The sequence below is a fragment of the Puccinia triticina genome, chromosome 15A (genome assembly GCF_026914185.1).
Source record: "Puccinia triticina chromosome 15A, complete sequence".
Classification (NCBI taxonomy): Eukaryota; Fungi; Basidiomycota; class Pucciniomycetes; order Pucciniales; family Pucciniaceae; genus Puccinia; species Puccinia triticina.
Window position 1 is genome coordinate 2262992 of NC_070572.1, and position 11744 is coordinate 2274735.

General features: G+C 47.2%; 2 protein-coding genes across 2 annotated transcripts; one reads left to right on the top strand and one right to left on the bottom strand.

Annotated features, from left to right (window-relative positions):
• Positions 1-451: 451 nt before the first annotated feature.
• On the bottom strand, positions 452-5074 carry PtA15_15A218 (uncharacterized protein; the record flags this gene model as incomplete). Its single annotated transcript, XM_053163402.1, has 5 exons — positions 452-487; positions 3372-3671; positions 4302-4606; positions 4687-4769; positions 5037-5074. The coding sequence occupies 5 exons, from the start codon at positions 5072-5074 to the stop codon at positions 452-454; spliced, it is 762 nt and encodes a 253-aa protein (XP_053027381.1).
• Positions 5075-8381: 3307 nt separating this feature from the next.
• Positions 8382-10436, top strand: PtA15_15A219 (uncharacterized protein; the record flags this gene model as incomplete). The annotated part of the gene is made up of 3 exons (XM_053163403.1): positions 8382-9413; positions 9480-9870; positions 9955-10436. 3 exons carry the CDS (start codon positions 8382-8384, stop codon positions 10434-10436), a joined length of 1905 nt encoding a protein of 634 aa, XP_053027382.1.
• Between the last annotated feature and the right edge of the window lie 1308 nt (positions 10437-11744).

Genomic DNA, 11744 nt, shown 5'->3' on the forward strand with positions numbered 1-11744 from the left:
GTAAATTTTCATTGAAGCTTGGTGAAAATCAAACTTTGATAAAGGATTGTGTAGTACTAAAACCTTATTTGCAGCTCTTTCATGTCAACTGGTGTCATTTGCACAAATTCTTCTGCGTCAATAGCCAAAATCAGCTGTTTTTGTTGAGGGGCACCAGGGACTCAAACAAAGGTGGCTACCGTGAATCACATTGGGAGATTGACAATGAATATAAAACTATATTTCAATAAGGAAAGAATCTGGAGTGATGAACCAGTAAGAGAGTGCCACTGGAATACTTGGTAGAATCATAACTAACTACAAGTATACAAGTAGCATGTTATGAGCTGTAGCACAGTGTAGAAATAAGGGTTGGTCACGGTGGAAAAATGTGATCCACTTCTGCCTTCTTTGAGAATTATTATCCAGGCTTGAGTGATCCATTGCGCGGCTGGGCATTCACGGATGGAAGTTAGGCGGGATGGCCACCTAGGGTCTTGGTGTGGGCCTTACCAACCAAGTGAGTGCAAACCTTTTATAAGGGTTTGCTTGGGCAGACGCAGGAGCTACTCCAGTAGCCCATCAAGTCTGCCCCATACAGGCTGAATGGAGTGTCTCTTTCCCTCTCCTAAATTCCTCTTCCCTGCCGGAAAGCCAGGCAGGGTGAGTTTCCTTTTGGGAATTGAGGAGATTCCTAGGTTAGAGAATCTTGTTGTTCTCTCTCCTTGGAGACATAACTCGTGGGTAGTTTGGTCTCTCCCGCCATAGCGTGGAGATCCCTGAAAGGCCGGAGCCCGCTCCCACAACTCAGGGGTAGCCTGAGCCCGGCTCCGTGCCTATACCCACACCTCAGCGCTGCCACTGTATGCGGTGTATGCCGCGTTTAATCCAAATGTGCTATTTAAATTGCATTCCTAGTGTTCCACCTGTGTTATCAGCTCCTCCAGGTCTCTTGGAAAATTGATAATTAACTGGTCCTTGGCCCTGTGGCCGTCCCGGATTCCTCTGGATAGCGCGTCTGCGCGATTCTCCGCTGATACAACCCGTTTTGCCACTAAGTTAATCTGGTGCTTGATGAGTGTCTTCTGGATGATTTTCCATTCCAAGTTGACAAACCTGTCCCCGGATTTCCTCTTGAGGATGACTGATTATGTTGTGGAGTTGTCTGTCCACACAACGAATGTCTTGCTTCCTCTTGCGCCAATCTTGATCAGCATTAGTAGTCCCAGCCTAACGGCTATGGTCTCCAACCAGTTGATATTTTCTTTCTCTGAGTTTTTAATCAACCCTCTTCCAAGTTTTTCCGCTGACCGTAGAAAAAATTGCGCCCATCTGCGGCCAATTAGTACGCCAATCCCAAAGCTTGTGGATGCGTCGCCTACCCATCCAATTTCAGTTGGGTCAGGGTTTGCAATGAGTCATGTTGGCTTGAAGTTGAGCAGGGTTGATAGCCACTTGTGCAGGTCTTCATTTATGTTGTCTGGAACCGGCCGCTGTGACTTCCTATTGATCCATTCCATCAGCCACTGGTATAGGCTGCACAGGTAGCAGCGCAGCTGTGGCAGCATATAAGATACAGGGGTTGAGTCGGCCCACGAGTATCTCCACCTCTGCATATCTGAATTTAGCCCCTAGCTCTGTATAAACTCTTATCTGTTCAATTCGTTTCTTCAGTTTTTCCTCTGGGAGCCGGACCGTCTTCTTCTCTCCGTTCCATATGAAGCCAACGTACTTCTGTTCCGTTAAAAAGGGGGAGAATATTTCCTTGTTTGTTTTTACCCCAAGCTGGTCGGATCTCCTCACTACCCCGGCCATCTCCACAGTTGAGTTTGCACTTTTCACAAATAAGTTGTTTTCTACCCACCTGAAGATGGTGAGTACGTTGAACTCCTGCATCATTAGATTCTTCCAGGCTTCCGCTGGCCTGCCAAAGGTACCTGTTGTGAAATAGTCACAGTACTTGACTGCGACACATGTCACAGTCAGCGTAGATAGTCTATATAGTTCCTTTTCCTCTCTTCTAGATGAAAAGTATTGATCACTTGGAGCAACGATGGGAAGTTACATACGTTACGATATCCAGAGGGATTCTTGTAACGTAACTTCCCACCGTTACCAGATAACGCGTTACTGTTATCTGGGAACATTGCTCCTTGGGCCGGTGGGTAACGTAACAGAGGGTGTTTTCACCCTCAATACCCGGAAAAATAACGGAGATAACGCATTAACCGCATTACCAGAGGTCAAAATGCCATAAAAGGAGGAAAACTCCCCTTTTTTGCGCAGGTTATCCTTCTATAATTGCAAGGGATAATGTAACTAAGCTAGGAAGAGAGGGAAAAAAATTGAAGAAAAAGTAACGGAAGCTTTGCCGCCGTCATAGTAACAATAACGGCAAGGATTCCGTTACGTTTTTGTTACGCTACCGTTACAGGTAGCGTAACCTCCCATCGTTGCTTGGAGCTCTCTACACAACAGTACCGCACCCAGCGACTCCGCCAAAGGTTTTCCTGGTTTCTAGCAGTATTTTGTCATCAAATGTCCGTACCATGAGGTAAGGCCATTGGTCTGGCGCCGTGGGGATTTGGCGATAGGCCTTCTCCCAATCAAAGATAGCCAGTAGGACCGGCTCTTTCAGCTCTCAAATAAACTTGGCTACAACGTTGAAAATGTCCCAGGTGGTTGCAAAGTTGGACGAGTCCACAAAAGAGTTTACCAAGGTTATTTGTTGCTTACCATGTGGGAAGAAAAGGTCATTGATTGGTCTGAGTGAACCATTGCCGTTGATGACTGCACCCAGTGGGCTTGTCCTAAAGAACTTAAAGTGTTCCAGTACTTCTTCATGACTGAATGGGCCAAACATTTGGTCTGCTGCTATCTCCTTCTTGATAGATTCCTTTTTGTCTTCGCCTGGGAGGCTGAGGCATGGTTTGGTGGGGAATATAATGGTTTGGGGCCTTCTATAGTGTGGTTGGGTATCCCTTGGTTGAACCCTTCCACGAAGCCTCTGATGACGTTGGTGAACTCGGGGAGCAGGGCCCACTTGTGGAGGACTTTTTCCCACTCTGGAATATTCATCTCACAACTCACTACTCTGGGCCATTTAGCCGGGCTGCTCTCCATTCCAGGCTCTTTCCCCGCAGCTTCCGCAGACTCACGTTTCTTGTGGGACTCAACGCGGCACGGAAGATTCCTTGGCACCTGCCACCTGGCTATAATTGCACGGTCAAGCATCTGGGATCAGAATTCTATTGCAAGCCTTATATTGCATCATGGTGCTTTTCATGCAGCTACTGGGGCTGTGGGGAAATTGTACTATGGAACAACAAGTAGGGGGGGGGGGCAGTGGTGGGGCTGTGGCCTGTAACCATACTGTTGGCCACAAAGCGGACAAGGAAGGAACAACTGGTGGTTGCCTTACTGGTTGCGTCCTCGGCCTTGGCCGGGCTTGTTACCCTGGTTGTTGTTGCAATCACAGGCTCAATTGTTGTCTTGGTCGTTGTATCCGCTGTCCCAGCGGCTGCCTTTATACCCTTGGGAGCTTGGTTGGCGACCCGATCCTTGTCCTCAATTGGGTGACTGGCCACGATGTTGGTTGCTCTGTCCCCGGCCTGTCTGGTGGTTTCTGCCGGTATTCTTTGCCAACATCCCACTTGGGTTAGCTTGTCTGTTGACCTTTGTTGGATTGCAACCTGTGACCAGGTCCCAATTTTTTCTTTCTCCTCCTTTTGCGTACAGGTTTTCTGTGTAGTTGATCTCATTGAACTTCCTGGTCCAAGCAATGATCTTCTGTGTGATCTCCTTGTTGCGCACCAAGATGTTGGTGATGGATACCTGGCCCCCCAATGGGCAAAGGTGTTCATCCGGACATTGATGTTGTATTGGAGGCCCGTCATGAAGCTGTACTGAGTCACAAGTTGATCGCAGATCCGTTTGTGACCTAGGAGCCAACCTGCAAACTTTGGATAGTTGCAGATGCGGAGCAGGGCTGCGTCGAAACCTTGGTGGTTGATTGACCACTCAGCGTAAGTCTGGGTGTATTCACACGGGTAGGGGTACCCCGTGTACCAGTATTTGTCTGTGTTGTTCTCTTCCGCCTTCAACCTCTTCTTGGCGTAGTGAATGATGGCCTTGTCCTGCCACACTTTTTTGAATATTGTGAGTGGCAGGGGGCTTTGCAGCTCTTGCAGGTTCCTCTCAAAGAAGGGTGTGAACCCTACGTCGTGGCTAGCCGGCCTTGCGGCGTTGTCAAATATGATGCCTCCTGGCATTGCATTGGCCGGTCCGACGGGGGTTATGGGGCCCCAGGATGGGTCCTCCACAGGGTTTGGTGTGGGGACCGCCAAGAATTGGTTCCAGGTGTCCTTCTCCGCTTGTTGAATGCTGGTTGGGTTCAGTTGAACCGGAGGGAGGTTCTCCTGGGTTTTGCCCGATAGGTCCGGGCCTGGCTTCCCAAGCCCTGAGCTGATGTTGAAGTACATCAGGGCCAGCGCCTCGTTGCCCTTTCCTTCCGCCGCAAGTCCCCGCCTGACCATCTCTGTCAGGAGCTCTTTGCTCCAAGCCCCGGTATCCTGGCGTTTTGGTGGGTTTAGGAGTTTGATCTCGCCGGGGTCGGCGAGATTAGCAGCTATAGTTAGTCACAGTATTGTGTCAATACTCAGTATCCTCCTGTGGTGTACTCCAGTGTCCGCACTAAAGTGCTCTTACCTGCTTGTTGCTTGTTTGACGGGTTGCCCAGCAAGCTCTTGTAGCTCTCCGCTATCGCAGTTATGCTTGTTGTATCACCTGGTCTGGTGTTATCGCCATTGGCCGACGGGCCTTCCATTGGGTTGGGTAACGTCCCGCTGGCCAACGGGCCTTCCATCGGGGTAGAAGAACCTGTAGGTGTGGCCTCCATTGGAGCCTTGGAGGATGCTCAAGTCGTCCTGTTGGTTGGGGCAACTGTCTTGGGTTTCTTTGGTTTTGGAGCTTTGCTGGTGAGAATCTCCTTGACCGTCTGCTGGGAGAGTTGGTCCTCAATTTACGGGTTCTTGTCTGCGTTTTCCTGGGCCATTCACTTGAACTGATTGCTGATCTCTTGACGACGGTTGGTCATGGTTTGGCAAAAACAGTTTCTCCGGCGGTATTGACTGTGGTAAAAGTTCTGCCAATTGGGTCCACAAGGTTCTGGTGTTGAATCTTAGGGTCAACCAAGTTCGGCTTGGCCTGAACAATTGTGCGGGGGCTGCCCCGTCATGGGTCAGCCCGCAGCCGCATTGCTGTCGCGCCCGCGGATGGGGTGTGCCGCTTGGCTTGTGCGTGGCCTGAGTTCATTGGGTGCCCCTCCATGGACCAGCCCCACATCTGCTGCGCTCCTGTAAGCAGACATTATTGATGTCTTGGCGCCGCACTGCTACATTCTGCTAGCCTTCAGCACTCTGCAATTAGCCTGATCTATAGCATAATAATCCACAGGTAATGAAGCTCTGCAATCCGCAATAGCAATATAGCAAATAAGCAACCATAGGGTCACATAAAACGTTTCTAATAATCTAGTACATCCACATCTGTAAGTGCAAGTAAAATGATGAGTAGTTAGTAAGATGGTGAAAAGGGAAAGGAGAAGAGAAAACATTGTAAGAATAAAGGTTGGTTAATGGGTAAAAATGACCACTTCCTACCTTCTTCAAGAATATGTTTATCTGGGCTGAGTGATTATTGATGTCTTGGCTCCGCACTGCTATGTTCCACTAGCCTTCAGCGCTCCGCAATGAGCCTGATCTATAGTGTAATATTCTGCAAGTGGTAAAAGCTCCGCACTCCGCAAGCACAAGTCCGCAATAGCAATCAATCCGGTAACACTACAAACATTTATTATTTTGCCCAAAAAAAAAAAAAGTCAACATGAAAAAAATGAAACCAAAATTTCACTCAGGGGAACAAACTGAGCATGCTGAGCCATGGGGGCTCATGGTGGGCTTTCTGTGAATTCAAAGGCCCATGGGCTATTCAGTGGCCCGGGTTGATACTTCTAGACCACCAAAAGCCCATGTTGAGATTTTGGGCCCATCAAAAGCCCCAGAAGCTCCCAGGGAAAGGAAAAACTCCTTCAATACTGACCCAATGTGCTTTTGGGGTAGGCCCGTCTCATGCCCGCTCAAGGCCCCCTCAAGCCCGCTCCGGGCACGCCAGGCCCGTGAAAAAAATCATCCCAAAACGTTGTCTGACAATTTTTGCTCAGTTTGGGACATTTTATTTTTTTGCTCAGCATGCTCAGTTTGTTCCCCTGAGTGAAATTTTGGTTTTATTTTTTTCATGTTGACTTTTTTTTTTTGGGCAAAATAATAAATGTTTGTAGTGTAAAGGACACCAACACACTCACGTCCGCTCAGACTGGCAAGGAAGTCATCAATCCTAACGGCTATCTCTCCATTGTTGGGTCTATGAACTATCTTGTGGTGGCAACACAACCGGATTTGGCATTTGCTGTTGGTTTCCTGGCACGCTTGGCAAAATCACCTTGCCGGCGTCATTGGGAGGCTGTGCAGCAGGCACTAGGTTACATTAAGGCAGTTGGATGTCGGGAGTTGGTAATCAAGCCCAAAGCTAGCAACTCCAATATGTTAACATGGGTTGATTCTAATTGGGGCGGAGAGTTTGCAAGATCAACACACGGCGCTGTCACAAATTTATTCAGGACACCAATTCTTTGAGCAAGCAAGCGCCAACCGTCAGTGGCAACATCAACATGTCATGCTGAATTCATGACACTGGGTTGGGCATTGAGGCACTTGGTTTGGCTCAAGGAATTATATTTTGACATGACAAACCAGATCATAACCCCAAAAGTCATGTGTGATAACAACACCGCCGTCAAGATCTCCAAAGACAACTCGGCAAAAAAAAGGACGCAACACTCCAAGCTTGAATGTTTCTCTGTCAACGAGCAACTTCATAGTAAACAGCTGGCCATTGAGTGGGTTCCAACGGATCAACAATTGGCTGACATCATGACCAAATCCCTAGGCCTGTTGCCTTTTGAGAGGATTCTGTCCAGCCTCAAAATGCCCACTCCTGGCTGGGTGACATCTACTATGGCAAGTACCTGGGGGGACAGCATGCGCTAGCTGCGAGACACATGCACCCCCTGCAATTGTTTGTCTTACCCTTAGGATTTTTGGTGGTGAAATAAAGTGACAACACATTCTCTATTTTGATTCCTGCAGATCCCAATTAGTTCCCGGTCACTCCCTGTTTTACTTTTCCGGCTTTCTCTTTTTTTCTGTTTTGTATTTTCATTGTTTCCTTTCTATTTGTGTTTTTTTTTTCTTTCTTTCTGCTCAAGTTTTCAATCAGTTGTCGGAGTCTTTTTGAGGGGGTGGATGTTATGGTATTGGCAACGGTGAAACAGATACTATACAATACAGTATCTTCAGATACTTGTGTATTGTATCTGTTGAAAAATACAAAATTGTAAATTCAAATTTATTGTATCTGCCTGAAGATACAATACCATAGTATTGTATCAATAAATTATTAAAACTTGATTTTCTTGTTTTTGGCCACTGTGGACTGTATACAGGAAAACTATCAAAAAACATAAAAATACAGTATCTTGTATTGGGCTGTATTTGCAACAAGATACCCAAGTTTGAATACATTTGTATAGTATTGGTCTTTGAATACAATACAAATAGATAGTATTGGGTGCAAAACAGATACAAATACAGGCAGATACAGATACATGTATTGTATTTGTTTCACCGTTGGTATTGCTTCTCATTATTAGCATGTGTATCTAGGATATTTTTATAGTGTGTTTGTTGTCTCTCTAAAAGACTCCTCCCTGTAGGGCCGGTGAACTCTCTTTTCCCACTCTCTTTTGCTTCTCTTCACCGGCATCCCAGGTTAGTATTGTGATGTTTTCTTTCTCACTTTTATCTCTATCACATTTTTTGTTTTAGCTCTGTGATGACGGTGATTTCACTCTCTTTTGCTTCTCTTCACCAGCATCCCAGAGCATAAGAACATTGCACTGGGCTAGGCTATGGTAAATATAGACTAATTACACAGGGCAGACTTGTGGTTAAGAAACACAATGAACTTGGAGTGGCTGTTGTGGCCTGACACGGAAGGTCACAATCTGTGACACTTGCCCGCCCTCGAGACCGGGAGAAGCTGGGGCTTGTTCTCCCACTTGCATTGTCATCTACAAATTTGGTCTTTCAGTAGCGTTTCAGTTCGTCAATCGTCTTCATCGTTGTCTAAATCTATACTTTCTGTCAACGATTCTACGTCCGAAAACAACTACAAGCGAGAACTTCCAACCCAGTGAGCTATGTATCCATTTTTTTCTCGTTATAACATGATGATACTCTCCAATCTAACCATCGCGTCTTTTTAGCCCGGCCTCGCGAAATAAAATGTCTAAGCTACAACCTACTGAGACGTCGAGCTTGGATATCATCCAATCGGTCATCAAGGACCCGTCTATCAAGCCCTCAGCCGAAACAATCAAGGTGCTCTTCAGCAACATCTCATCCTCGGGCGGATTGGTACGTGTCCAGGCTTTGAAGGCATTGGCTTCCGTCTTACAGCACCAAGAAAGCCATGGACCGGCTTGGTTTGAAAGCACGCTAGAATCTATGTTGCATTCCACCCTAGCTCTCGAGGTTTGCGATGGCTTCGCTGCTCTTGCCGCTACTTGGTCGATTTCTCCAGACCAGGCACTCCAATTCCTTCAAACTGATGGCTTTTTCTCGCGTCTTGCCGAATCAGTCCTTAAGCTTGCCGCGAGCCGACCAGAACAGGCCGACTTGAACAAATTCTTTTCCGACTTCCTTGCGTGTTGCCTAGACCACAAATCCCTCTGCGCAAAAATTCAATCAGAGTGGCCCGAATGTTTGGATTGGTTAACTGGGATGTCGATGTCTCTAGCCACCAGGGTCTCTATTCCTGCCCGCTGTGGAGCGATTCTGGCGTTACTGAAATTGCGAAGATCAACGGATCTCCAATCCGCGCCAATACCTTCATCTGATCAGCTTGTCGACTTTCTGATGATAAGCTTCTTGGGAAACAAGAATCCTCCAAACTCGGCCATCGAAAGTTTGGCGCTTCTCAGCGAGGACGAATCCGTCCGAAAAACCTTGAGAGAGAGGTCCGAAGCTTTCTTTCAAACTACCAAATCTCTCACACAAAGTGATCGGGATCACGAGGCCGACCAAATCAAGTTTACGCCCTCTCGATCTTTAGCCTTTGGACTAGCGACCGTCATCCTCCTCCATCTTGTATCTTTCAAGGTGCTTACACACGAATTTCCAGCTGATGATGAAGCTCGAGAGCAGCAGGAACGCCGAAGACGCCGTATGCTATTAGCGGAAAGACATTATTGGCCCTGGGAGATCTCGCTCCCCGAGCAGGACAGAGCTAAAGAAAAACATGATAGGGAGCTGTTGGTTTGGCTCCGGTCTACACTTGAGCGTAATTCCGGCTTGATCCAAACCTTGGCTTGACTTTCGAAGACTGGCGACGCAAGTCCACAACTCAAAACCATTATCACCAAAGTGTGGCTGAACCTTGTTGAATATGACGACTGCGCGACGCTTGTATCGAAATCTGGGGGCCCAGATATTGTGTTGGATATGATCATCAACACCCCCAAATTCTCTGGTTATCTCTTGCAACAGCAGCCGCCTGGCACACCAGCTCTCGTGACAAACTCAATGTCAACTCTCAGCAGTCTTGTCCTTGATCCACACGAGCTTGAGATGATTCAAGTATTGGCCAACTTGCGGTGTCCAACCGAGAATCTCCAATCAATGATCAAGTCACTCATCATTCTGTTCCTACATCCGTCTTCGACGAAGTTTCAGATTTCCCTGGCGCTCAGAGCCATTTCTGGCGGAATCCTATGTGAGGGTGCAAAGCCCGAAGTGCTTGGATGCTCTCAACTTCTTGATCAATTGGACTAACTCATGGTATCTGAGTTTTCTCAAGATGTTATTGAACTCATGCATGACCTCATCTACGAGCCAGCCTACCTCAAGAGATTTGCGCCGCCGTCGCCAGCAAACTCAACTCAAACCGATATTGCATACATAACTAGGCTCCAAAATTTGATCAGTTTAATGAAGGATGGAGACGACCCGCGCTGTATCGCTACTGACGTGTTCTATAGCCTTACTTGGGCATCTCCGGAGGCCTGTCAGACAATTGTATCAGATAGCTCATTGACTGAGAGTTTGTTGGAGGCCTTCCGAATTCGGACCAAGGAATGTCCCAACGAGGACAATCGCATGCCGGCAAGTGAGATGATGATTGTTGCATTTCAGCATATCTACGATAACCTTCCCTGCCCCTCAGAGGGCGATCCTCCTGCACTCTTTGTCGACGACCGTTTGCATTATGGGCTCCTGCAGATAGACCTGTTTTGCCGTGATCGCATGGAAGAGGGTAGTAATGCAATACAGACACCATAATCTACATATGTCCAGAGAAGGACGAGAGGAAGCTGAGGAAGATGAAGCGGATGAAGATGAAGCGGATGAAGATTGCAAGCAAGATCGTAAAACCCCCACTCTGCAGGTTTCACAAACCCATCACAGACCCCCCTTGAACCAGCAGCCCTGAGCTTCCCTGGCTCAGCAGAGACCAACAACTGACTATCTCTCATGCTGAGCTAGGTAAGCCTTTTCATTCTTCTGTTTTCTTTCTCTGTGATCTCTCCACAAAGTTGTATATAGCAGAGACCAATAACTGACTATCTCTCATGCTGAGCTAGTCCCAAAATACCATCCCCCCATGTTGGTATCAGACCTGTTGAGACCCTGCCTCCCCTGTGCCAGCACCAACAGTGAAACCAATGCTATACAATACATGTATAGTATTGGTTCTCCAATACAATGTATCAGAAGTACAGTGGGTTACCTAATGTTTTTGGCAACACATTTTTTAATATAGAAGCCCAGGCCACAGAATTCCAGTCATGAGATTGGCTACAGGGGTGGAGAAGAAGTTCCCAAGAATGATTATGAAATAGAAAAACGGGTTTACTTTGCGCACAGAGGGAAACTCGTAGCACACGGGGATTTATGTGGCCTTGATGTTGCTTGACATCAAGCCCCCCTCCGTGTGTGCCCCAAGCTGCCCCCAAAAAACAATCCGCACACAGTGACAGGCAGCAATAAAATCATCCAGCTTCAGACCGGTAAAAATTGGTCATCAAGGTCCTCTTGATGACCACAAACCAGCTACTGGGGGGAATCAACCCTTCTGATTCCGCTACATACCAGTCATTGGGAGGACTCAAGCCTCCCAATGACTTGAAAAGACGGGTCATTGAGAGGAACAAACCCTCTTGATGACCGATTTATTCCGGTTATCAAGGAGGATGTGTCCTCTCAATGACCAATCTATGCCGGTCATTGAGTGGATGTAACCCTCTCAATGACCAGGACCAGTAATTGAGTGGATGTAACCCTCTCAATGACCAGGACCATTCATTGAGTGGATGTAACCCTCTTGATGACCGGGACCAGTCATTGAGGAGGGTCCTGATGACTTGTGAAGACCAGTCATTGAGAGGAACAAAACCTCTCAATGACCAATCTATTCAGGTCATTGAGAAGGATGCATCCTCTTGATGACTGGACAGTCTATGCCGGTCATTGAGAGAAGATAAACCTCTTGATATGTCTATTCTGGTCATCAAGTGGATTTAATCCTCTCAATGGCCAGGACCAGTTATCAAGAGAAATCAAACCTACCATTCATTGAGAAGTGAATCA